Below are 27,696 nucleotides of genomic sequence, written 5' to 3'. Positions count from 1 at the left end.
GTACACATGCGTAAAAAACATTTGTATTGTCGCCGTACATTGTTAAAAACTTGATTGGCTTATAAAATTGTTCAATCTTTGTTATAAAACAGAATAAGATCAGGTATTTTTATGCAAAAAAAATTGTTTAACATAACTTTTTATTACAATTTTGGGCAGAAGTAAATGGGGAAATTATCAGTTTGGACTCACTGACGGCCGTTGGTGAAATAAAGTTTGTGCAATGCGGCCGGCATTAATAAAAAGGTTGTGCGTCCCTGGTGAAGGTGCTGCTAAACTAAAGTTGAAGCTAATCACAATTGATCATGCGCATCGGGGTCATACTTCTTAGGCAGGGGCTCACTTGCATTATGCACCTTCTCAGTCTCGCACTTTCGAAGTGCGAACAACTATTGTAGCGAGGTTTTTTTTACGTGGTATTGCCTCAAAAATGTGAGAAGCGGCAGAAAGATGCATAGGAAACATGGATATCAAGCGAAAAAAATTAGATATTTCACTTCAACCTACAATCTTACCTGAAGAAAAATCTGACGTTTCTCATACAAAAGGCCAACAGCAAGTAAAATCCAAAATATCAAAGTGAGTTATTTGCATTCTTATATGATGTCCACAATAGAAATTCCAAAATGCGGTTTTGGGACATTAGGATAATTCGTTTTGGGAACAATATCAAGAAGTTTTGAAATGGGAGCTTTGATTATTGTAAAATTAACATAAAAGCTGTCAACTGCAATTAACATGTGAAAAACGTTGCCATCGTCCACAATTTACGATCACCAAAAATAAACAAACTTTCTAATGTGGTACGTACATCTACTTTGCTGCATGTTAAACATCTCTATTGAGTGTAATCAGACCAAAAATTTACCTGAAGTTTTGCTGCTGTTTAAAACCATTAATAACCAAAGGAATTTGTTTATTAGCTAAACCAAGCAGAATATATAAGCTTGTTTGAGGGCAAATCCAGACCATGCATGTATTTAACATGAATATATAGCAGTTTTATAGAATTTTTTCAACTTTTTTTCAAATATTGCCTAACTTGTTTTCTTTCTTTGACTTGACTTGATCTCATGGATTTAATGACCGGCCACAGTTTTGAATCTTGAAAAAAAATATGAGGGGTTGTCTGGTTTCGGTAGCTAATTATTGAAGCCGCTATTTGTGGTTTCATTTATTTTCAGACATTTGCGATACAAATTCAGCTTTAATATCAAGTAGTGCAGTTTATGCGATGTAAGGATCAAGTTTGGCAGAAAAACATGTGACTTTTAAGTTGATTATGTATATGTGAGTTTGTCCATGTTTAACGAAAAACGCAAAAACATATACCATAATGATGAAACAATATGACTGTTTCTGTTTGCTTAACAAGTATAAGGCAATATTTTTTATTCCATTAATTTTCGCTGATTAAAAACAAATATATACAATGGCACATGATATGGTCTTGCACCACTAACTATACAATTATATAATTCATGTAGTGTCTGTAATGAAATTGCGGCAGAAATGAATCTACAAGGCGTGGTTTTAAAAACACTTGTTTTTGACAGGTTATTGACACGACAAACAATCATATTTGTAATGTCAAGTTAAAGTATTGTTTTTCAAAACACTAGCGGCCATTGTTAGCTTGTTATATAGCAGACTCGGCTGCAGCAACCCGTTTTTTGAATTATTGCGACGCAACATGATGCAGATTATAACGCACCTTATCCTCTTTTACTATTCATTCGTACACGCAACAAGCACTGATGAAAACAACATAATTAACTTTTATTGGCAATGTCAACGACTATTTTCTTTCAATCCTCGTATTTTGCCCAGCCTCTATTATGCAATAAATACTTACGGAAATCAATGAAACGATCGCGATGTATTACGAAACAAATTTTGAGTCAGCAAGTTTAAAACAGCAGCCTAATGCACAATCCTGTACTAAGCAAAATTTAAGTATTGGAATTTAGGTTGTAATGTTTTTTACCACTAATTTGAACCCTGATGTTGTGTAAACCTAAAATAATTGGGTGCAAAAATTTAGTTTGTAATTTCCTTTTTTAATTTCAGGTTAGTTCACATCAAAAAGGAAAAATCTAGAAATGCTGCCAGAACCAGGCGTGGAAAAGAAAATCATGAATTTTATGAATTGGCCAGGTTGTTACCAATATCATCCGACACTTCAAGCCAACTTGACAAAGCATCAATTGTTCGACTGACTATGTGTCATTTGCAGTTGCAAAATTATCTGCATTCAAATTTTAAAATAGAATCAGCAAAACAACCTAATACTGCAGGTATGTATGGTGAACACTTTTTTTGTTGTACTATCCTAACTTTTACCAGAAAGTGTAACAAAGGAATTTTATGCAAAGTTAGTTTTTCTGTGAAGTGATGAAACATGGGATGAAATTTATGGCCATAATACGGATGGGCAATTTAGAATAACGAATATGGAGGATTTAAATCCCAAACTATCTGAATCCAAATCTAAATTCCACAAAATAATAAGACTTAGTTCTTAATTTTCCTGCAAGTTTTAATGCTTTACTTGCTTAAGTATTTTTCTTTGATGGCTTGTATGTTTTTTGTATACACTACATCTACCGCATGTGTTGATCAACTGAAAGCATTTGTGATCTGTCGCAAAATGAAAATATTGAAATTAAGGCTGAATTAAACGTTTGGAATCTCAATATAACATCACTGTATGTTTAAAAATCTTGCGGCAACCCTGTTTGGGACCAATGCAAGAGGAATAAGGCTATGTATGATAAGGCAACACGGCATATTCATCAAAAACAGAAATGGATTTTGGATTGAAAAAAGCTAATTCTTTAATGTTTTGGAATAGTTTGTTCTTCTATGTTGCTCATCCCTAGGGCCCTAATTTTTCTTTGTATGAATTTATTAAATTTTTGGCAAATGCTTGTTCAGAAAATGACTCTGTTTTATGCATTTAAAACTACTTGCTTGGAAAAAAGATTATGTTTTATAATGAAACAGAATTATTATGCCCTAAGGCTGCTTTTGGGGTCATACAATATTATTGTGAAGAAACGGAAATATCATGACAGCTATTTTTCCATAATGTTTCGTTGTACTGGTATATCTTGCAGATAAAAGTCTTTCTTACCAACATTCTTGTTCTGAAACACAAGTGAGCCAATATTTTGTAAACAACTTGGGTTGTTTGATCTTGCAGGTGAGTAGAACACACTAAAAACAAGTTAATCATAATCAGTTATGTTACTGTATAGTGTTACTTAATGATGTGGTTAATAACAAACAAAAACTTCTCAGGAACATAACTGACTGTTTTGTAAATCTTCAAAATAACCAATGCAATAGCCGAAAATTTTAAGATACAGACATTTTGATTGTTGTACTACAATCATTTTCAGTGTAAAATACAGGCTTGTTGGCAAAATGGTACGGTGAATGGACAATAAGTAAAAAAAAGTGGGAAGTAGAAGAAGCACAATTGTTGAGATTAGAAGCCATACAGTGTGTGGTAATGACAAACACAAACGGTAAAAAAGCAAAAATTTAAATACATGGCGGCCAAGGCAGGTTGTTAAAAAGTCGTTAATGGCACAGAGTAAGTATTTTGAATTTTTTTACATTTAATCTGTTTTTTACCCTTTGTTTTTATCATTACCAAAGGCAACTCACGAACCCAGTTTACATGGCCATGTCGAATTGAGCATCAAGTCGACTCGTAACATGATTTTTAAATTCGACGGGTGAAAACGATGAATTTACATGGGGCTTTTAAGTCAGCTTAAGTTTAGGTGTCTCAGGCTGACAGGCTGTAATTCTCTGCACTAAACAAATCATCAATATTTGTGATCTAAGCATGCAGAGAAAAGTTATTGGCAGTTAGGGTTTCTGAAAATTGGTCCTTGATTATAATGTTAGTTGATATATAATATCAATAGATGATTTTGCCAGATATATAAAAGATGATTTAACTAGAAAGCCTGATTCAACCCATATTTTTTTAATTTCTGATTAAACTGAAAGGCTGAATTTCCCTGGAATGTTTGCACAACAACACCATGGTAATAGTATTCAAGTGAAAATTGTATGTTTAGTTGTATTAATTGTCTCTGTCCTTCTTCACAGGATCCTTTTTAGAAGCTCTCTAATCCCATGTACAATTGAGTGTCAGAAAGGGCCGGATGGAATGTTTCATAGCAGCCCAATGTTGATTAATTTGAAACAAATATACATAAGATGTGATAGTTACACGACATAAATTTGTGTCATGGCATTCTTGTCATATTTGTTTTATTTTGACAAACAGAAAAGGTTCACATAAGCCTGCTTTTGTATTTTATGGTTGATTGTTGTTCACATAATCCTTTCATAAATAAGATGCAGTAAAAATGAATAAACAACCAGTTTGCAATGACTTGTTCTATTATAGCACATCCAGCACCAATTGATAACAGTTAACACAAGTGTATGACTGTGCTATTTTCAGTTACTAAAAATTGTTCTTTTTGTGATGGAAAATGTACATGCCACATCAATAGGGACATGAGTCTCATATTCACGGATACATCATTCTTCTTTCAAGCAAGTGCCAGCAACCCTGCAATGCATTTGTTTCCTTCAGGTCTCCAAAATGCAACTTAGGTCCTCAAAATGAATATTGCTATTTTGTATCTTGATGCACAATTCATTTAACACTTTTGCAATACTAATCAAAATTAATGTACTAAAATTGGAGTAAACACATCCTTCTAGCCCCTACAGCATACTCACGTAGTTGTACTAGAACAGCAAACCCTAAATGCACAACCTCATAAACAAATTAAATAAACCTAACTTCTTCGCGCCACTTGCCGCAATTGGGTTTAAGCTGACTTAATCGCTTTAAGCTGTCCTGTAAACAACTCTACGCGTTAGATCGAAGGCTGAGGCGGCTTAAGACGCTTGCCTTTTTCTTTTCTCCGAAAACGAGAGAGTCGGATCCGCGAATTAGCTTCGAAGCTGTCTGGGTTACTGTTCGGCTTCTAATCTCAGTTTTTTGCTCTTCTTCTACTACCTTTTTTTACTTATTGTCACTTCACTGTAACATTTTGCCGGTTCGCCTGCATTTTACACTGAAAATGATTGTAGGACAACAATCGAAACATCTGTATCATGAAATTCTACTGTTGAATTGCCTATTATGTTTGTGTTAAAAACTTCTTAATTTTAATGAAAACTTTGTTCAATGAATATTTTATCTCCAGAGTTTGGATGGTTTCCTGTTTGTGCTTAACCAAGAAGGAAGATTTTTATACATTTCAAATACAGTGACAATCTACTTAGGACTTGCACAGGTAAATTTGTGAAGGTTTGATTGGTAAATACTCCACAAGTACATAAATTCTTGCATTACCATTTATGCCATTGTTTGAGTGGGTAATGAAATTTGTTAACCTTAGCAATATGGATACTCTTACAAAGAAAACATTTGGTTGCTTCTAGGTTGACTTAATCGGAACAAGTATTTACAACTACATCCACCCATCTGATCATGACGAGGTCAAAGATTATCTTTCCAACAAGCACTGTCATGTGTTCAATCCACCCAACAATAAAAACAATGAAGCCAAAGGTTAGATGTTTTTTATGTGAAATGCTCGAAAAAAACTTTTGTTTGTATGTATGTCTGTCGCTTTTGGTAAAAAACAGTGGACCAAACAAATGGATTACAGCGAATTTTATGTTTTTAAGGAATTGTTTATTTTTCCAACATATTTTTCAAATTTTAGTGGACTCCAAGGAGAAGTTTAATGAATGTTCATTTTTTGTGCGCATGAGATCAACTTTGTCTCGACGTGGTTTAGGTGTAAAAACATCTGGTTACAAGGTTAGTAGTCACTATTGAATTTTTTTTTAATAGTTAGTGGATAGTATTTTTTAACCAAAAAAACAATTTTGTTGATAACGAAGGTGGTTCATATAACTGGAAAGAACTGTTCAACCATTAGCAATCGTGAAAGATGTTCGGTTAATAGTGATACTGTCTCTGCAAAAGGATTTATTGGCATTGGACATATTATGCCACCACCCTCATTAACAGATGTACAGTCTGATGCTCCCCTTTTTATTGCACGACTTAATCCATCCCTTACAGTGAATTACTGTGAGGAAAGGTTAGATCTATTAAACTGGCCCCATTTAAAAAAAAACAATGAAAATATTTTGAAGAGTAAAAGCTCTAACATCTTATGATGCAAACGAAGTGAAAGGACATTCCTTGTATCAGTTTGTTCATTCATTGGATATTCACAAAATTAGTTTATGTCACAAAGAAGGTGTGTTGTTTTGTTTGGCAAAATAAAAATAAAAAGAATCGCTTGTTTTATTTAGCTTTGGCTAAGGGGCAAGTTGTCACACCATATTACCGCTGGGTTTTAAAAAATGGAAGTTTTGTGTGGATGCAGTCTTATGCCACCTTGCTTATTGATCGACATCAAACTGGCATGGAAGATACTTTCGTTTGGATAAATTACCTTCTTGGGTAAGACATTATGTATTATTAAGGCTGTTTCTCGTACCCTCTAGCTTGTAATATGACACTGTATTTTTTCCAAAGTTTCTAATAGTTTTGGCTGTAGTGATAAGTTTATCTCCATGTTGTTCATGAAGTTTGTTTTCAACAATGTCATTTAATAACTTGCTAAAAACTGTTACTCTAGGCCTGAACCAGATTTATTTTCATCCTTTCTTGGCACAACTGAATCTAAAAAAACGTCAACATCAAGTATGTCGTTTATCTACTAGCAAAAAACGGAATAATGTAAAAATTATCACAACAAATTGAGCAAGCTTGACCTAAACATTCATAGAAATGTGGTAAAAGGTATTTTTTAAAGCACGCAAGGAGTATAATGTATTGTTACCAATATATACTATAAATAGGCACTCAATAAAACATGACAAACTATTAATAAAAATATTGTACATAATAGTTGTTTTTAACACCGATAAAAGCTCCAGACAAAAATATTACTTTTAGTATCAGGTTTTGTTTAATGCAAGCATTGTTATTCAAAATTATCAAAAAACTGTTTTTGTCTGTTTGAAGAAACCTCTGTTGCTTCTGGAACTGTTTCTCAACTGAAAATTGAAGAAGTAAGTTACCACTTAAATTTAATGAAAACTGCATCAATAACATTCTTCACTCTATTTTTATTGTTAGTCATTTAACCCTTTTTTTTAAATTGAACACCAGCTAGTTTTTGCTGAGTGTCAAAATTTTTTTATTTATTATGACCAAAAGCGCCAATTTCTGTAAAAATGACACACCCAAATGTGCCCCAATGTTTATACATGTTGGTTACCATAGGCGCCTAGTTTTCATTTTTCCAGGGGGGGCGGCTATATTATGACGTCATAATTTGTTACTATGACGTCATCAAGTATCGAAAAACTGTGTTTGAATTTCAATGCATGAGGCGTATTAGCCAAAAGGGCGGCGTTAACGATGAAAACACGAGATCGGTCTACGACACGACCAATAACTACCTGTTGGCATATCATACTGCGAGACGTTGCAACAACCGGTGTCAGCTACGCAAGCGCAACTAGGTCAACTTATTTTGTGTGCGTCGTGTAAGAAACACATTGTTTTTAGGTCTTTTTTTTTAACGTAACAAATGCGACGAGTTACATGGTGCGGAAAGACGCGCGTAATAGCCAACTGTTTTTTTTTTAAAAAACCTGGGGGGGCGCCGCCCCCCCTGCCCCCCCCCGGACTAGGCGCCTATGTTGGTTACACAGATAGTCATTTCATGCTTACAGTTGGAGCACTTATCCCACAAAAAAAGATTGGAAAACTAAGACAGTGAGCAAGACTCCCAAGAGCCAGAGTGCTGCATAATATTGATCACAATCATCATTGCAATATAATGCCATATTTCATTATGTGGCTGAAACAGTGTTTTGTCATTTATTTGATGAAATAACTATCTAAAAAAAAAATGTGCCAAAAGTGCACCTAAGATAACGTGTTCAATTAGAAGCGCCCAACTGGCAACCCTGCCCCTTGATGTACCAAAATTATTTCCACAGGTGTTGGTTGTGGGGAAACATGCACAAACAAGTGAACCTGGGCAAAAGCAAAAAACAAAAAAAGTTGAAAAGCAAAATACCCAACAAAGTAAGCATAAAATGATGACAATCTATTGAGCTTTTAGTTTGCAGCTGTTACTTGAATTTTGCAGATATAAAGCCTGGCTATTCCATAAAATCAACAGAAAGTGTTTTCAACAACAAACAGGTTGATGAGCAACCTGACAAAAAAAACTGCGATACGTCTTCCAGTGGCAGTAATAATGGTCAGAGAAAAAAGCTGCACATTACACCCACCTCTGGTCTCCCTAAAAGTACAGACAATATTTTGGATCATCATTCTAAAATTTGGCTCAACCCTCCAAACAAAGAAGTTTCTAATCACAGTGATCTACCCCCTGGGGTGGAACTGTCCAAATGTCACACAACCAATAGCATGTTATGCCCTCAGAATAATCCGTCAGTAATTCATCACCATTATCCTCTTGGAATTAACCCCAATCTGCTTCACGCCAACCCAGTTCTGGCCAAAATGCTAGCACCTAGTTTTGTTCCAGAAACTTGCATTACTCAGAATAATGCCATTATTTTTACTACCCCAGTTGTAAACATTATGCCTCCTGTATTTGCACCAATACCCACTCATGCAGGAATTTTGCCCTCAACAAACAAGGTAAACTGTTGTCCGACTGCAATTGCAAACATTTTAGAGGAACTGAGGAAAGATCCAATGAGGAAAGTAAATCCTCCGAACAAAGTTGTTCTCCCAAATATTCAAGCAACACAGAACATTGGAAGTGCAGGTGAACTTGTAAATGCTTCTTCTGTTGATGGTGCTACTGATAGGTCCATACCACCACAAAACATTGCTCCATTTAGTCTGCAGTATTGTGCAAACGATGAGTTTATTTTGGGAAACATTCACACACCATTTGTGCTACAACCCATTAGCATTTCCAGAAAGTTCAACTCCTTTCCTGCATAATTTTATAGTTCAAGTGGATGCTTCATTTTGTACTGTTACCCTCAGGTGGACAACATAGTCGCACTTTACCTCACTTGTATTATCATTGGGTGCAAATTTTTTAACAGAAACTATAATGCTAAGAAATATGTGTGCTTTATCCGAAAAAAGAAATGTTCCACTTTGCACAGTGTGTACTGAACCTGTTTAAAATTACAAAAAAAAATAATATTATTTGCGAGTGTTTCTCATCCTGAATGTTGTGATATTCTAATGTGCACCCATCAAATTATCAGGTGAACCGCTAAACTATTTTTTCTTTTGTTAGTCATTACACTTCAATATGAGCCCACTAAGGAAAGATTTGTGTATAATACTTGATTGTTGATTCAAGGATTGCAAACTGTCTTTATTTGTAGCATTTCGAAAATTGTTGTTTGAATAATGTTGGAATGTAAAACTTTATATTTTAGTTTTATCCTTAAAACAAGATTTTATTTGGATGCTGGTCAAGTATTTGATAATAACATTGCTTTATGTAATTGTTGCATGACATGTGATTGGCAATGCCTCCATTCGATAGCTAATATATGTTGTGACACAATTATTACTGTATTTTAATAGGATCCCAAACTGCAACATAAAGATTATTTTGCCAAAATTGTGATGCAGCAAAAAGGTTGAGAAACTAATTTGCAGTTGCACTGCTGAGTTGAAAATGAGTATTTGTCACTAAAGTTTGCGTGTGTGGTTATGGCGAATATATTTAATATTGCACAACCGTATGTTATAGTTGGAAATTTCAGGATGATGTTTCCTCAAAAAATGGACCAAAAAACGGGAAGTTTTTTTTTGGTGTGTCGAGTTTATTGACCTGAAAAAAAAACATAATAAGGCGCGTATAGCACCACGCAATTTTTCTTGCCTTAATTTATCACACAACTGGAACGAAGGATGCGGACGGATTTGGGCTTTTCTGCAGAAATCCCACAGCCCTCTGACATCCAGCTCGACGACAGACCATTTTCATCGCAACTTGGTACATGCTATACCCATTCACACTGCTCTCTGAAGTAGCGCAATTTAAAAGACGTAACACAAGCGCGATAACTGGCTAAGGCGCCGGAAAGACGGGGTGTAAATGTAAACGAGTTGAAAGCGGTTTCGAAAGACCAAGTTTAAACAAAATATTCAAATTATAACAAGCCAAAATCCCTACAAACTGAAGTAGATTTTACGCTCAGTTGCTATGACGCTCTTGGGACAATTTTAAGTTACGTCGCCTGATATTGCAACGTGTCGTTCTATTCAATAACATAAGTGAGCTCACGAAGTCAATATAGTTTCCTATAGCAAGAACACGCAAGCAGACCTAGTTACGGTTATAACAGCATCAAGCAAACATTTGAATACTGCACTGGTAGGGAGGGACCACATTCAGGGATTTCCTGTTTGTATTACCCGAAGAGACGCATGGTCGTACGCTGCAGTCGACAAAACAAATTTCCTTTTTAAACAACTAAACCAACTTCGCACAACGTTCAGCAAAATAGTTTGAATGACAGACATTTTTCAGTTTCTCAACCCACTGATAGGCTTAAAAATGAGTCATGTTTGAAGGGTGATTTAGATGTTCAGAGCGCTTAATACCAAATTGTTTGGATGCAATTTGATGCAAAAAGATCCTTTTCAAGCAACTAAACTAAACCAATTTTGGCACATCTTCGCCCCACCTAGCAGAATAGTTCAAATAAGTCATAATTTACTATGTGTCGCAACTTATCTCCGTGTCCTTCAAAATAATTCATATTTCGTGGTGGTTTTTGTTATCTCCTTCAATGCCAAGGGGTTCGATTTGGGTTTCTGGGTTCGATTGACGTGGATTTGTGTGGAAATGTGAAAATAAACGCCTGAACTTGCAATTTTAAGTTCATGCTTTTATTTCCAACTACACAAATATTTGTGTGCGTGAATGTTTGGCGATTTTTCCACAACATTCTCTGTTAATATTCTGTAGGTATTTCAGCTTGATAAAAAATCTTTCTTAACGGTTGCTCAGTAAAGCATGACCGAAACGGCTATTGTGTAGTGGAGTGGAGAAGGCTAAATGTTTTGTTGTGTTAATAATGGATAAGTGATTACTTTCTCGTGAAATGCAAAGTTACTAAAATTCAGAGTTGTATGGTAGAAAAACACTTATGTTGCTAATGTTTAGATAGCTACCTCAACAAACCAATTTCGATTTGAAATTACTATCGGATCGGAGGATCTGACCTAGGTAGGCTAAAGAAACATTGCATAGCGATAGCATAGCACGGTTAAAGTACGTAGGCTACACCTGAAGAAAACCCATCAACATTAGCTAGTACGTGCACAGGGCACCGTCCCCTCAACCAACGATAACAAATCCTCTTATAGTTACTACAACTGGCACTTGAATTTATATTCTAAAATTACAAACTAAAAATTTTATACACATAATGACCAAGCAACACAAAAAAACTTTCGAAAATAGTACACAACCTTTGGTTGGCAAGTAAAAGAAGAAAATTGTGAAGAAATTGGTCATATTATGATTTTTGTGCAGGTTTCAAATGTTTCTTAATCCAGAGAATCTTAAAAGTATTTGTACGTAAATGTTTCTTAGTCATTAAAAAGTGGAAAATTATTTACAATGACCTCCAATGGTGAGGATAGAAAGTTGGACCCAACAACTGTGTTTATGTCCTCACCGTTGGTTCAATGGGTAAGTTTTTACTAGTGATGTTCCCAGTTCCAAATTATCCGGCCCGGCCAGATCCGGATAGTTAGTAATCAAATCCGGCCGGATAATTTGGATCCGGCAGTTTGTTAACACCGATTCGTGTATTATGGCAATAATGTTTGATTGCCAAAATGAATGCTACATTAAGGTTAGCCTGTCATGAGTGGAACAATTAAACGTGGGCATTTATTAATATGGCATAATACGTCATGAAAAACCTTAATAACAAATAACAGAAAAACCTTACGTCGGCGAGTATAACAGACTGGGTCCCAAAAACGAGTAATTTGCGAAATGTCTGTCCGCTTTTAGGACAAAAATGCTTTCCCAACTATCCAGTAAAATTAAGGGTATTATCCGGCCGGGTCTGGGTATTGAAAATTGGTCAATATCCGGCACAACACATCACTAGTTTTTACCATGTAATAGGAGTATGTAACAACGTTTTATGTATGCTAAATTTATTTTGAAACTTGTACGTTATGGTATGTAGACAGCGAAAGAACTGTGTTTTGAGGGATCATTTAAGTGTGGTTAAGCTCCATTGTTACTTTGTAACAGACTGATAAAGAATATCTATTCTTACAAATCAATATTGCTGGCAGATCAAGGTAATCAATTTATATCCAATTTACAACAAGCAAATTGCACTTTAAAGACTTGAAACAGCTTTCTGTGACATTTTTTGACTTGGAACTCCATTTCATTCGACATGAATGAGCAATAGTAGTCTGGTGCATTTAATGTATTTTCTGAGTGTTATTTTGTGTCAACTTTTAAATCACATGCTGAACTGATTGGAAAAACCCTGGTTGGGTCATTTGGTCTCACAATTCTACTAATAATAGTAATGTGTTAAACTGGTTAAGGCACTGCTCACTGCTATTTAAATAAACAAAGTATATACTAAATGAAATTATATTGTATATGAAACAGTTTGGCGAGCAGATGAAAACAATTTGTGTGTTTAGATACAACTACTTGTGAGAAGAGAAACTTTGGACATGGAAGAGTTGATTGATGGCGTTGTTTTGAATGAAATAATGTTACAAATGTGAGTACAATTTGGATGTTACAAATGGGAGTTTCATTTGGATTTCCTGAGTCGGGCTTGCACATCATATGCCAAACCTTTTATTGCGGCCCGTCATTGATTTTGGAAATACTTTACATTGCACTAAAATATGAATGTGTGCATGCTTTCAACACATGTGACACAAAAGTTTTGCTCTATTAATTCCAATTTTTTAGAGTACTTTCAGAGATTTGGGTTGTTTCGACACTAATTGACAGCTACATTAGAAAAATTTAACCAGCATGCAGCCCAGAGGTTCCCAAATGTTGTCCATGCAACATTTTAGTATTGTCGGGGTGTTTCAAGCATGCCTTTAGGTCTTTTTGAGCACTGCTCGACAAAATAGCTTTTGAAATTGTATTTTTTTAAATTCAAATGTTAACTGCAATAAAAGTTTGAATGTTTTTTGTAAGTTAGTTAACAGCATAGTGTATGTGTCATGTGTTTACAAATGGAACAATAAAGTGTTTGCCCTGGATCCTTTGGTAAGTCTGCAAACACATAGCCATTGATATTATTTGCTCTCATCAAAACTGAACAAATATTGCTCAAACAACCAAAAATTTAAGGCTTTAAATCTTTTAGGATTTGACCTTTTCTTTTCAGTTTACAAACAAATTATTTTTTGCATTTCGCTTGGTTTTCCTACATTTATACATTTATATATTCTGTTGTTTAACAAACGGGTATAGATGATATTGTTTCGTTAGACTTCTTTCCAATGCACTAGTTAGTATTCATTTTAAGATTTATTATACAGTATACTTTATTGCTATGGCTATGGCTACGTCTTGTATTTTCCAGCATCTCAAAAATATATTTTTTATCTCATTAGGTTTTACATAAAAACCATGTTATTGGTTGGGGCAGCAGGATGTTTGGGTATGTGATGTGTAAAATCATTGACCATAGGCGCTCCCATAAATTTTGAAGTGGGGTTCACCCAACTAGCGAACAGGTTTCAATTGTTTATTTCTGTGCAAAAGCGGCATCAAACTGTAGTAATTTGTGTGCAACTTACATTGTATCACATCGCGCTTAGGTTAGCTATGTCTGAAAGGCAATTTCTGCAAGCATTAATTCCTTTTGACAAAGATGTTTTAATAATCTTAAACGTGGTTTCTCGTTGATACTCTGAAAGAGCTATGTTTCATTTATAGCCTTTGTTCACTGCAAATGTGGGGAAATGTTTTGGTGTCAACCAGCCCAATGACTGTTAACGAAGTTATTTAAGTTCCTTCCAATCTTGTAATGACTTAACAAACTGACAAAGCTATTGTTGATGGTTGACAAGAACAATTGCCTTGTTTAGCATGAAGTAAAACCTGGGTGATTTGTAATTAGATATGTACTGGGAGGTTGTTGAGTGTTTGTTATTTGATCTTTTGTGGAAAAGCAGTTTTCTTCAATCACATGCCAGTTTTAACATTTAAACTTGCATGCAATCCAATTTTGTGTATTGTTATGGTATAACAAACCACTTTGCATCACGCTTGTGATACAAACCCTCTAAATATTTGAGCAAAGTCAAAGCCTTTCTATAAAGTGAATGCAAAGAAAGTAGTTGGACAAATATATTTATCCATAAATATTTTTTCTGATTTATATTTAATTATAATAATGTTTGTGGTTTTTGTATACATTGCCTTTCCAAAGATTTTTTTTTATTCAGTGACCCAAGACCAAAAAATCCAGTTGCAAACAAAAATGTCCGGAATGATCTCAATCTCATTCTTCAAAATTTGACTATTCTGTTGAAACATATCAAGTCATATTATGAGGTATTTTAGGGAATGTTTGCTAAATTGTTGCAAACAAATTAATTTTATTGCTTTTACCAGGAAATTCAAAAACAAGTTATTGTGATGCCTTTGCCAAAGTTATTGGTTCTTGTAAGAAACTATAAGACACCCGAGGGTTTGGCTGAAATGGAGAAATTGTTGTTGCTCATACTTGGGTGTGCTGTACAGGTGTGTTGTGGTCAGTAAAGGTGTTGCAAAAGGGAGTCACTATCAAGTACAGTCTAATAGGAAATATGTTTGTTAATAACAGTGGTGCATTATTTATAGGCATGGGGGTATCCAGGGGGGTCCGAGGGGTCTGGACCCCCCATTTTGTGAAATATTTTAGTTTGTTTTAATAGCTAACAAATCCCTCTGTCAAAATCCGCGTGAAAACCAGAAATTTTCTTTAATGTTGAACTAAAAACCGCATCGTGCTTGCATTCGCCTTTGTTTCCAAATAGGGAGCATTGTTACCAAACATGTTGCATTGTTACGAAACAGTCAGTCTAAGGACGAAACGTCGTTTTGTAGTGATCACGTTGTTGTAATAGTAAGCGGTTTACTTCCATGAAAGTCAATTGGTTTAGTAGTTAAACACGTTGCCAATATTACGCGTGTTGAAAACAACTGTTAACGCTCGCAAATGTGCAAAGAAGAATATAAGGCCAATGCTTGGAAAATAGTTTTCATTTGTATGTTTTCTTGATAACGTAAGCCCACCTTTGATCCCTTTTGGTTACAAATATATTCAAGCATTTCTTTGAAAGTAGTAGCAATAAAACTACAGCGCAAGCACTACCGTAAAAAATCGCACTGAGTGTTCCATAGTGGTACATAATTGTGCAAGCCAGGAAGCCACCGTTTTTGTGACGATTGGCGCGAACACTGACGTTCATATTTTGCGAATCCCAACCACAATTAACCTTAGTTTACACCTGAAAATCGGGGAATTCCCCAAAAAATTTGGACCCCCCTCCTTAAAAAATCCTGGATACGCCTATGTTTATAGGTATAACAATCAAAAACACAATGTGCCATGACACTAGCAGAAGCTAATTTTTACAACTTAAATTCCAATACTTAAATTTTGCTGCGTACGCAATTGTGTATTATGCTTAAAACCTGCTGTTTTAAACTCATCAACCCAATATTTGTTTTGTCATACATCGCCATCGTTTCATTGACTTTCGCAATAGAGGCTTGAAAAAATACGAGGATTGAAAGAAAATAGTCGTTGACATTGCCAAGAAACGTTAACAACGTTGTTTGCATCAGTGCTTGTTGCGTGTACGAATGAATAGATAAAAAAGAATGCGGCGCCTTATAATCTGCTGCATGTTGCATCGCAATAATCTCAAAAACGGGTCGCAACAACTCCAAAAACGGTTCGCAATTTGCGAATTGCGAACTGCTAATTCGAACCTTGAACTGAAACTGGGTCAACAACTAATTAAACATCATCAAAGGACAAAAAGCTTGAAAACAATTATGTTATACTTTAATAGGGTTAAGGGTTAACTTAAAGCTTTATGTATAGCAATTTTTTTTCCTTTTTACTCTAATGTCTATGAAACAAACTTAGTTTATGATATTTATTCAGTGTGATCATCGTGAAATGTTTGTTGAAACCATGAAACAGCTTACATATGAAGGGATGGAAGTGATGATGAACCATATAAAGAATGTTGGTTTTGTGTTCTGAAACTTTTTAAATATAAGTGTTTAATAGGATGTGGATTGTTGAGGAACTATCTTTTAAATTTTTTCTGTAGATTACTGAAAATACTGACAATGTGTTAAATTTGCAATGGGAAGATGCAAATGAAATTCCACAAGATGAGCTACGTGTTTTGTTGCAAAGAATGTCTATTCATGTCCACAACTTGGTGACAGAAAGGGACAAATATAACATGGTAATATTTAATCTGTTTGAACAAAATGCTTAACACTGTCATTAAAGGTATAATAATATCATTGGCAATAATAATGCAGAAGTGTTTTATTCAATAAATGCAAAGCCCTTCTGGCAAACTTTTTAAACCAAAAAGTGTTTTATGTTATCACATGGTAGTGTAGAATCGCCCCAATCTACAGGCTCTTACTTGCTGATCTCAACTGCCTGTACGTATATGTATCATTGGGTTAATTTGTGCCTGGTTAGCCTCATACCTTTGTGGGAGCTTTTTACAGATCTCCCTCCAACTTCTTGGCTGATTTGGTAAAATGTGGGGAAAAGTGGCTGATTTAGCTTCGCTGTAATGCCTTGGCTGCATTGCCAGTGTACCTAATTGGCAATTATATGTTATGACAAGATTAATTTGGACAAACATAACTGCTTTCTTGTTCAGAATTTGAATGACTTGAGTTTGGAAAGAGATTACCTACAGTCACAACTAACTGGTGGTTCCCCAAAGCAACAAGATATTTTAACATCTTCGGCCACTAAACAACATCTGATTGTTGAAATAAACGAATTAAAAGCTAACTTGCGAAAGTCAAGACAAGAATTGTAGGAAAAATTTATGTTGTGTTTTTTGCTTTAACATTGTGTTATGTTGCTTGATGTATTCAGGGATGAAAAAATGGAAGAAAACTCTGATCTTAAACAGGAAGTACATGATTGTCAAAATGCAGTTAAAGAGCTTAAGCAACAGGTTCATTTTTATACTCCATTTCACCTAGTCTTCATAACTTGGGTTGAAAGACTGGTTACGATTTCACAGAACATTAATTTGGTGAATGATGCGAGAGGAGCACGGGCTCTTCGGGATGAAAATGATATTCTGAAAGACAAAGCTGCCAAAGCTTCACGACTTGAATTTGAAGCAGATATGTTGAAAGAAAAACTGAAGGATATCGATTTTTACCGTCAAAGGGTTGAAGAAATCAGGGAAGATAACAGGTACCTTTTTCCTCTTCCTACCTTAAATTGTGTTTCTGTAAATTTCTCAATTATTTTGTGGCAAGTGTTTAAGTGTTGTGTTTTTTTGGCTTTTAAGGATATTACATGACACAAAAAACCTATTGGAAGAACAATTGGAATCAACAAGGAACCGCCTTGATGATTTAGTAGATGCTGAGAAGAAGATGATTGAACTCAAACAGCAAATAAGTGAAATGTCCCAGGTAAGTTTCATTGTTTTAAAGTTTGTGCATAGCCAACTACACACAAACGATAGAGGAACAAATATTCCGAATGTAAAGTTTTTCATTATTACTTTTTTGTGAAAAAGGATCGAGAAAAAGACAAATTGCAAATTCAGGAATTAATAGACATTAATTCAACTTTACAATATGAGAAAATGCAGAGTATGAATGAATCTGGTTCATTAGCTTACCAACTTGAACAAGCAAAAGAAAAGTCAGGGAGTAAGTTAATGTGATGTTAATAATTACTTTTTTGTAATAATATTGTTCAAAATAGGTGGACGCCTGTCTATTCTTGCCGAATCTGAGGAATCGATCCACACAAGAGCATTGAGATTAGAAAGAGAAAACAAAAATTTGCAAACATTGGTAAACACTTACAAAGATTCGGCGAAAACTGCAGAGATAACAGAGGTAGTATAAAAAATTATTAAATAGGTGTTTTTGTGTGCAATAAAATCTGCTGACTTCAATACGAGGCTTGTTGCTTCCTTATATATAGTAAATAAAATTTTGAAAAAAGCTAAAGTTTAAATAACCCTGTCTGAATGCATTTTTTGTTTTAGTAAATTTAAGAAAAACTCAAACCTTTTTTAGGCAAGTCTGGCTCGATCAGAGAAGGAAAATGATAGATTAAGCAAAAAAGTTGCGCAACTTCAGGATATCATTAACAAGGTAAAACAAAAGCCAATATAAAATCTTTTTTAAAGGTAAGTTTTCTAAATGTTTTTGCTCTGTTGTTAAAAAACACAAATATAAGAGTTTTTTTTGGCAAGATATTTTGTGAATAAAAAAATTCCCAAGTATTGTTGTAAAACTGGTCTTGATAAAAGCTGACCTGTTGCAGGAAAAACAGTCTGTTCTTGATTTTGAGCAACTATCAAATGAACTGTCTGCAGAAAGACAGAGACTTGAAACTGCTTTAAAAAGCAGTCAGTCATCAGCTGACCGAAGAATTGATGAGTTGGTTGCTGAAAACCAACAGTTGGTAAAAACTACTGAAACTCTTCGAGAAAGAGCTAAAATTGGTGGAGATGCCAAAGTGAAAGCTATTGAAAAAGAAAACAAGGTAATAACTATGGACATATAATTTCCATGCACCCAATCAAGATAAAGAAACCATTTGTTTTAATTTTTTTAAAGGAAGTTGACGGGAAGAAATCGGTCAGTTTGATTATTAATTAATTAGAAATATTTTTGTGCAGGTTCTTTCGGAGCTGGTAAAAGATGTCACTTCAAAGTTACACAAAAGTGAATATGACCAAAAACAACTCACTGAGAAAGTTCTGGAAATGAAGGAGGCTGTTGAAGGAGCAGATGTATTGGAAAAGGTTTCATTTTGCTTCACTTTTGGTGGGTGGCAACTACTAATGTTTTGTTATTTATGTTTTTTTTCAGGAAAATGTTAAGTTGGAAAAACAAAATGTTACACTTGAAAAAACTGTAAAAAAATTAGAAATTAGTAACAACAACCTAACAAAGCTTGAACAGAATATCAGTGATTTGGAAGTGGAAAACAGGTTTGCTGTCCCCACAATTCATAAAGTTGTTACTTGATTTTTGGTGTTTTGTTTGAAAAAGATTGACAGGAGATAGTTTGTGGACAAACTAGATATTTATTGTATAAACATTATTGAAACATTTTTCAGGCAGTTAAAGAAGCGGGTTCAACATCTTACAAACATCACAGATCAGTTTGAGGCATTAGAAGCTGACAAAACTGTGACAGAACAGGAAGCAAGTAGACTCAAACGTCAGGTAATATCTTAAAATAGTAAGAGGTTATAAAAACACCAACTGTTCTGTTAAATCTAGGTGGAAAGTTTGAAGAAAACTTGCAGCAAAATGACTGAACTTGAACAAGATAAGTTAGAAGCTGAAAAAACTTCTCATCGATTTCAACAGACAATTGAGGCAATGAAGGCATCTGCAAAGAACACAGAAAAACTTGAGGTAACTAACCATTAAATTTTCATATTCTTAAGTTAAAATTTTCTGCAAGCAATGTTATTTAGATAGTACAAGAAGAACTAGAAAATGAAATGGAACGACTTCGATCACAGCTAGATCTGACAAAACAAAGACTGAACTCAAGGGAAAATGACCTGCATCAAGTTGAAAGGAACCATGAGAAGGTTGAATTTGCCATTGACTAAACTAATTGACAAATAAAACTTTGCCTTATGTTCTTAAGACAACATCAGAACTGAGCCATGTTTCACATAAATTAAAGAGATTAGAAAAAGTTGATGAAGAAAACCAAAACCTAACAGAAAAAAATTCAATTCTTGAAACTACCAACTATAAGCAAAAGAATGACATTAACAAGCTGAAGCGGAGTTTGGATGTGAGTGACCTTTTAAATGCCATGTTATTTAAAGTGATCATATATTTATTATTTCCAGGAAAGGGCACTTGAAATAGAGACAGCTAACAGTGAAATGCATGTTTTGTCCAGGCAATTAAAAAATTTGCGTTCATCTGAAAAAGAAATGCAAAGAATTTCTTCTCACCTTTCACAAAAGGAAAGTGAATTATCAAAACTTCAAAAGCAACAAATAGTCGACAAGTATGTGTTTTAATTATATAAAATAACTACTTCTTATATATGTCCTATTCTGTTACAAATAGATCCACTTTAAATGAACTACGTGAAGAATTGGTGAATGAGAAGTTAAATTGTCAACAAAAGCAGACAGAGTTGGATAGACTTCATACTGAATTAAACAGCATTGGTTTAAGACAAGAAGATTTGTTAAAGTCCGGCTCAAATAATGATAATGAGTAGGTGACTTTTCAGTTCACAGATATCTGTAAAAAATTTCAGTAGTTGTTGTTCCGGACAAAATTAAGGCTGTGTTGTTATAATACTTTGTGATTATTGCATCGTAATAACTTTTGTTTTGTTAAAAGACTTTAAACCAGTGATTCCCAACCTTTTTGTGGTTGCGTACCACTTAGAGGTAAAACAATTTTGACTCGTACCACCTAGTTATGTGTTACAAAGTAACCTAAGGGATGAAGTAACAAACATTTTGAGATTACTTTTAAGTTCAAAATATATCCGCAATTTACGGAAAGATGCTCGCGTACCACCTTGAATGCCGTCGCGTACCACACCTGTTGGGAAACACTACTTTAAACAATGATGATTTTTTCTGTGTTTTGAACCAACTTGACCTATAAAGGGGAAATAATTACAAATAATGGTTTAACATAATTTTCTTGAACACAACCTACAAAAATTGTATGCTGTTTATGGATGTACTTTCCTCATTGAATTAGAATTTATCAGCTTCTTATTATGTGATGTTTAACATTACAATGCTTTTGTCAACAGACGATTTATAGCCTTAGAGTCTCGGTTTGAATCCACGTTAAAAAAATCTTTAGAAGCAAAAGAAAGCAAAGTCACTTCACTTGAATCTCGGCTGCAAGAATCTGTTCAACTGAACAACAAATTAAGACGTGACTTGAAGGTTCATTTTTTGGTTTGTTCATTATACACTGGCTTTTAATGAAGTTGCTTTGCTTTTAGACTATTAAGCATGATTTTGAGTCTTTGTCGCAACGTCACCAGGAAGAAATACTTTCAGCTGAACCCAAACTGTCTTCCAAAAAAGACTATGCCTCATCAGAGATTTTAAAAATTAAGGACCATCTTATTTCAGTTGAACGAAAGGTAAAATTTTTAATTTAGGCTGTAAAAATTCTTAACACGTAAATCCCAATGTGACAGTTGCAATTAGTGTAAGTATTACTCTTGTTGACACTGGAGATGTATGGAAAATATATTAATTTAAAACTGTGTCATACAAATCGGCAAGTGTTGCATGATTGTTGTGTTTTTGTAGAATGCAACCCTCTTAACAGAAAATTCTTCCTTAAAATCATCCTCACAAGATTTACAAAGTCATGTGAAATCCTTAAAGTCACAGATCTTAAATGTACAAAAACAACAAGAAAGAACTCAAGAAGTGAATGTAACTCTACAAAAACAATGTGCTAATCTTCAGGTAACTTCTCCCAACTTTGTGTTTATCATTTCCGATCAAAAAGTGTGAAGCTGAACATGCCTATCAGACAGCTCTAAAGATGTTTTTATCAGAAAAATATATTTTGCCTAAAGATATCTTCAGTTTTTGTGACTGCAAAGTGTAAACACAGAAGCAGCAAAAGCTCTATATGCTATCGTTTTTATTATTTTTTCTATCTGTTATATCAACAATTTTGTTGTTGCCAGGTGGAAAACTCCACTTTGCGGTCACAGTGCAGTTCATTGACGAAACAAAATGCCCAGTCCAGTACAACTTATCTTGCAAATGAAAACGAGAAATTGGATATGACAAATAAGTTGGAAGCAGCAGTTAAAGAGAAGGAAATGCTTGTAAAAGATCATGATGACATGGCAGTGCTGCATGAGAGACAAACTGTTGAACTGGAAAATTTGTTGCAAGATCATCAAAAACTTAAACAACAAATTCGACATATAAAAACAGAGGTAGGTTTGTTAAAAAAGGTTTTGGCAGAAAAAGGCAAATTGTAATATTGTTATTTCAAGATTAATGACAATTATCTCAATTTCAGTTGAAGAATAAGGATGAAAAGTTACAAACAATGATAAAAAAAACATCACAAGACCAACATAAACGTGAGACTGAAACCCATAATGTTTCAGAAAACTTTGAGGCACTCCAAGAGGCACATGAAAAGTAAAATAATAGGTCATAATTAGGAGATAGTGATAATTGTACATTTCTGTTTTTGTGTTGATTTTAGGTTAAACAAATCATACAAGAACCTGAATAATGAGTATGAAGAATTGCAGACCCAGTATTCAGGTCTTAAATCAAGTCTTAATCAAACTAAACTTGAGTATGCTAAACTAGAAGCAGAAAGCTCTGATATTAAGGTTGGTTGGCTGTTTTCTTGTTCACCGTATAGAGTGATTCACCTTGTACACTGTTGCCACAGGATCATAATCAGCAACTCGATATAACAGCAGCCAAATTGAACAATCGGTGCGAGGTTTTAATGCAGCTGAAAGCAAATCTGGAAGAAGAAAATCGTCATCTTCTTGAACAAATAAGTCGTCTAATGGGTCAAAATGAGGAACTGCTTTCACAAACTTTAGAAAGCAAAGATCAAATATATTCAGAGCAGAAGCAATATACGTAGGTTTAATTGTATTATGTGTTTAACTACAAACTTAACAAAAGAGTTTGTTAGTGAACGAATGCAAGAGATTCGTCGACAGAAAGAAAAATTAGAGGAAAAGATCATGGATCTCTACAGAACTCCCGGACACTCTCCGGCAAAGCGTAAAGGTAACATCTTGTAAACTCTGTTTTTTTGAAATACAATTAAAACCCATATAACCTTAAAACAAAATTTTAATATAATTTTTAGGAATTGGTGCAACTCTGCGAAAAACATGGCAGAGCCTGGGAAAAACCGGTGACAGTAGACGAAAGCGTGACGGTTTGCCCACATCTTCAAGCTTGCACACACAGAATAGCGACCAACCTAATCGTGATGGACCCAATTCTGACTATGTTTCATCTACTTCTATGCATAGTTTGCACAATGAATCCGCATCTGCTGACTCTGGCTCTGCAGACTGGATTTCTGATGGAGGAACAAAAGATAATGGTAAATTATTTGTTTTTACCATTGACGATTATTCATTTTATCTCACCACACACTGGCAATATACATTCACTGCAATTTTGCTATAATTATTGTTTATATTGTTGCTTTATCAAGTTGTGGTTGAACATGTTTAAATCAACCTGCTATCAAGTTGTGAGCATCTTGTTTACAAAACATCTTCCCACACATGAACTGTCTGTAGATAAAATTAGATTTCTGAATGACCCTGAACCCAGAAAACGAATCATGTTTATTGATCACATGTCGTGTATGTACAGAGTAAAAATAAGATTTAATTCCACGCTTAGCAGGAAACATAAAAACATGATAATTTAATGCGATTAGTTTGCATGGATAATAGTATTAGTACAATCAATAGAGTAAGTTGCTGGAAATGTTTTGTGTAAGTAAAGACTTAATTTTGTGATAGCAAGTTTTGTGTCATTGTTTGCATGTGCTATATAGCAACACACAAAAAACGAAGGATGCGGCGCAATATGAGTTTGTTTAATCAACTTCAGCGAATTTATCCTGCGCGAAGAAAGGGATCGTACACATGTAAGATCAGCATTGCATGAGGTGGCTGACACATTTGGTGGCTGCATGTGTCGTTATCCATGTCATTGTGCAATGTGCATGGAGAAAAGCTTAGGAATGGCATGAGTGTAATTCACTGATAATACCATTCTTGAATAAAATCACCATTTATTGCATATTTAAGTGTTGGTGACCAAACTCTGTTGACACCAAGTTTGTTAAGGGTGTAGTTGCATGCATATTTTTAAGATCACATGTTGAAAATAATAAAATGGCCAAACAAAATTCAGATATTTTCAAAAAACGATTTTGTAACATTAAGCCTGTTTTATGATCAATTCAACCTATTTGCTTTGCTTTATCCTTTCTCCTAATTTCATTTAGGTTAGTAAGTCTGTGATAAGATCAAATAAAGGCTGAATACAATTTGATACAAACTATGTTACTTTTATGTTGTGTTTTTGTTGACATCATACTGCAAACTCAAGTTTGCCAGCCCTGGTGTAGACCATTCACTTTGCATGCAATGTAATTTAATTCAGCTCTAAACTTAATAGAGTCTATTTTTGTATTCTCTTTCATTCTATCGATAAGACATGCAGTCATGCTAATTTTCAGATTTTTTTGGCCACTAAAAACAACTAATAATTTATAGTTGATAGAAACTTATGGCTGATTAGATTTTTTACTTCCTTTCATTTCCGTCCAATTCAATTCGGTTCCAACTGAACTTGTAAATAGGCTTAAATGTGTTTTATGGACATTTGAAAAAAAAAATTTGTTATAAATGACAATCTTGAATATAGCTTAGTAGTGTGTAGTTCTGGTGAACTAAGATTGGTAGTTCTAAAAATGTGTTGTGTATAAAATGCATTGTTTTTCTGTAAATGTTTTTGTGGATATATAAAAACCCATTTAACCTTTTTAGTGGACTCTGGCAAAGGGGATTCCCATGAAAGCAGAAAAACTCGACTTGGAGGAAATTTAGCATATTCCACCAATGCTCTACATTCCCTGTCAGTGTCACCACAAGTCCGGCTACCGTCCAAACAATCAACAGGTATTTCCTTCCACATATAAACATTTTTACAGTACCGTAAATTTCGTCCTTTTCAGGATCGAGTTCAATAAGAGGCTCCTCCTTTTCTCAGCATGGCCTTCACTTAAAATCAAACAATGAAATTTCGATATCAGGTACTAACTGAATTCCTTTCCTAGTTTTGATATTGCATAAAAAAATATTTTAAGGCTTTCAACCAGTGGTTTCTGAACAGGTGCCAATTATAACTTTTACTGGTGTCATGAGCTTTTGTTTTTATTTACTCTGTTAATTTGTCATCATACACTTACTGGTAGTGTAATTCTATATTGACAAAATTTTTTATTATTTTAATAATACCAACATTGAGAATCATTTGAAAAGAATGATTGGTTTGTCGCAATATCGTCAGAAATTCTGCAGGGGTGTTGCATACCAAGAAAGGTTGGGAACCGCTGCTCAAATATTTGCCTTTTGTGTTGCAAGTTGTCCTTTACCTGTCAAGTGTTTCCTATTAATTAATAACCTCATGACAATGTGTAACTAAATGATATTTTAAGTTTTAGTTTTAAAATTGCGAAATATAACTTTTCCATGCAATATGTTTTATTTTTCACTCCAATCAATTAACTATCCTGTAACTTTTTTAATCCTTTTTAGGCAATGAATCGATGGCAAATGAAACAAAGGTTGATGGACATTCTGAGTCCCGAGCTTCACCGAGCAAACAGGTTATCACATTACAACAATTTCTCTCAGAAAGTGAACAAAAACCGCAGGTTTCTTACATTTATTTTGGCTGTTTAACCTTTTGCTTTAAAACAAAGTTTCACTCATCGACTTAAAACATTGCATGTAACACATATTAAGAACATTCAAAACATATTTGAAACACCCAATAATTTTTATAACTGATGATTATTTTGTTCTGCTTATATTGGGCAGAGGGCCACTAAAACTAAAAAAACATAAATATTGTTGTATCCTAATATAATGTTGCAAAAAAATTTTCTCTGAAACAAATTATTGTGTGAATATATTTTACAAATGTATTTTAGAAACAAAGTTTGTTGTCACTATTTATAGACTCCTTCTGCAAGGAAAAAACAGCCTGAGGTGGTTCTTCGAAGTTCAAGTGGTCCAAAACCAAGACCAAGGAGCATGCATAGTACAACAGAAAATGTATCCTTAAAAAGTAGATCTGATAATGCAACTGTGCAGCGATTGGATAGTTTGGTTGGCAGTCCCCGAGCATATGACATGTCAAAAAACACTAGTTGTAGCAAGAATAAAAGCAAACCTGTTTCACCGCGAGTGACGCCTGGTCATACCCGTGATATGACTTCAACTCCAGTTTCCAACAGAGGGATTGAAGACTCAGGTTTAAGTCCTATCCCATCATCTATTGATCACTCGAACAATCCGATTCGGCGTGATGTACCTCCACCTTCTCATGCACCATATAGTCAAAGTCCTATTAGACGGGATGTTCCCCCTGACATCCCACAACCACAAAGAAGATCAAGTGCTAGAAACGACCCAAGGACAAGGTCACCCTCTGCATCTCCTGATGAAAGATCTAAGGAACAATTTTCAGCGAGCAATGACGAGGACAAAAGCACTCAGTGGTATGAATATGGATGTGTTTAAATATACCATGACCTTTGTAGTACGCTCAACACACTTATAATACTTGCACTAAATGTTGATTGCTATTGTATATTTTACTGTTATAGTGTTTACGCTCTAGCTGCAATTGGTCATGCTACCTGTGCTCAGTGCATGCAGTTTTTATTGCTGCATGTACAATTGTGCCCATTGCATTACATTTTAGCAGATTACTGAACTCTAAATAAATGCCCTTGCATGTACTTTGTTTGCAACAGAAATAACCATATTTTTATGATTACATGTTAGTTTGCCAATGTAGTTGTGTAAGCGGTACTGCTTTAAAAATGTTTTTACTCACTGTGTTTGTGTATTAGATTAGTAATTAGCCTTTAATCCTGTTTTGTGTTTCTCTTCCTCAAAATGTGTTTTTTAGTGATTTTGAATTCTTTTTGCAAACGAGAGCAGGAAAAAGTGCCTTTCTCGAGTTTAAACTAAATTTAAAAGACCAAATATTATATTTCACAAACTGTGGTGAGGATTGAATTACAATTTGTAGTGATTTGTCTTTGTTTATTATGTCACGAAGCTGTAGAATTTCAGCAATAAGGTTTCATGCATGTGCATAGGGCAAAAGTGTCACCTCGGTGTTTCCCTGCGCTGAAGAGTGTTGCTACGCCGAGGTTGCTATTTTGCGCTCAATTAAAGACCAAAGTGTTACCAATCGAGGTGGGATGCTAATACATAAGGAAGCATATTGGTATTTCTTTAAAAATAAGTTTTACCGGCGGGAAAAGCCCACCTTATATTTTATTCTCTCTCGAGGAAGTCACAAAGCAATCAGTTGTGCATGGTGGTCTAATTTACAGTTGAGTGAGCACATGTGCTGTTGCTAGGACGAATTTGACCCAGTTTTATTGAGGTTTTGGGCATTTCGAATCAGGTAGCTACTAGCTGCCGGGTGCTATAGAAAAGTGAACTAAAAAGGAAGCACAAACTTCAGGCTGTATGAACAGAAAAATGAATCGTTTGAGGGCCCATTAATTTGAA

General features: G+C 34.6%; 2 protein-coding genes across 4 annotated transcripts; both read left to right on the top strand.

Moving 5' to 3' along the window:
- Positions 1 to 333: 333 nt before the first annotated feature.
- Positions 334 to 9,802, top strand: LOC145888441 (uncharacterized). Its single transcript, XM_082979187.1, has 13 exons — positions 334 to 579; positions 2,071 to 2,297; positions 3,120 to 3,205; positions 5,247 to 5,336; positions 5,485 to 5,614; positions 5,772 to 5,869; positions 5,953 to 6,155; positions 6,211 to 6,317; positions 6,373 to 6,523; positions 6,702 to 6,766; positions 7,091 to 7,137; positions 8,077 to 8,164; positions 8,229 to 9,802. Exons 1-13 carry the CDS (start codon positions 464 to 466, stop codon positions 9,059 to 9,061), a joined length of 2,241 nt encoding a protein of 746 aa, XP_082835313.1. The 5' UTR covers positions 334 to 463; the 3' UTR covers positions 9,062 to 9,802.
- Positions 9,803 to 11,631: 1,829 nt separating this feature from the next.
- Positions 11,632 to 27,212, top strand: LOC145888755 (girdin-like). Of its 3 annotated transcripts, none has more exons than XM_082979588.1 (36): positions 11,632 to 11,786; positions 12,776 to 12,858; positions 14,552 to 14,660; positions 14,721 to 14,849; positions 16,264 to 16,347; positions 16,436 to 16,576; positions 17,012 to 17,172; positions 17,236 to 17,317; positions 17,387 to 17,565; positions 17,663 to 17,789; positions 17,897 to 18,032; positions 18,088 to 18,224; positions 18,408 to 18,485; positions 18,658 to 18,879; positions 19,016 to 19,141; positions 19,209 to 19,330; positions 19,460 to 19,568; positions 19,626 to 19,763; positions 19,826 to 19,945; positions 20,005 to 20,157; positions 20,216 to 20,379; positions 20,442 to 20,594; positions 21,151 to 21,289; positions 21,349 to 21,492; positions 21,665 to 21,826; positions 22,054 to 22,311; positions 22,398 to 22,522; positions 22,590 to 22,722; positions 22,785 to 22,984; positions 23,040 to 23,137; positions 23,220 to 23,462; positions 23,928 to 24,020; positions 24,928 to 25,059; positions 25,116 to 25,193; positions 25,699 to 25,769; positions 26,125 to 27,212. In XM_082979588.1, the coding sequence occupies exons 1-36, from the start codon at positions 11,715 to 11,717 to the stop codon at positions 26,686 to 26,688; spliced, it is 5,265 nt and encodes a 1,754-aa protein (XP_082835714.1). In that variant the 5' UTR covers positions 11,632 to 11,714; the 3' UTR covers positions 26,689 to 27,212. The 3 variants fall into 3 exon arrangements, with proteins under 3 accessions (XP_082835714.1, XP_082835713.1, XP_082835715.1); XM_082979587.1 differs by having other exon boundaries at positions 25,699 to 25,817; XM_082979589.1 differs by lacking the exon at positions 23,928 to 24,020 and having other exon boundaries at positions 25,699 to 25,817.
- Positions 27,213 to 27,696: the final 484 nt, after the last annotated feature.

This window comes from Ascidia mentula, chromosome 2 (assembly GCF_947561715.1).
Source record: "Ascidia mentula chromosome 2, kaAscMent1.1, whole genome shotgun sequence".
NCBI classification, from domain to species: Eukaryota; Metazoa; Chordata; class Ascidiacea; order Phlebobranchia; family Ascidiidae; genus Ascidia; species Ascidia mentula.
Note: the sequence above shows the minus strand (reverse complement) of the source record. Positions and strands in the feature narration are given on the sequence as shown.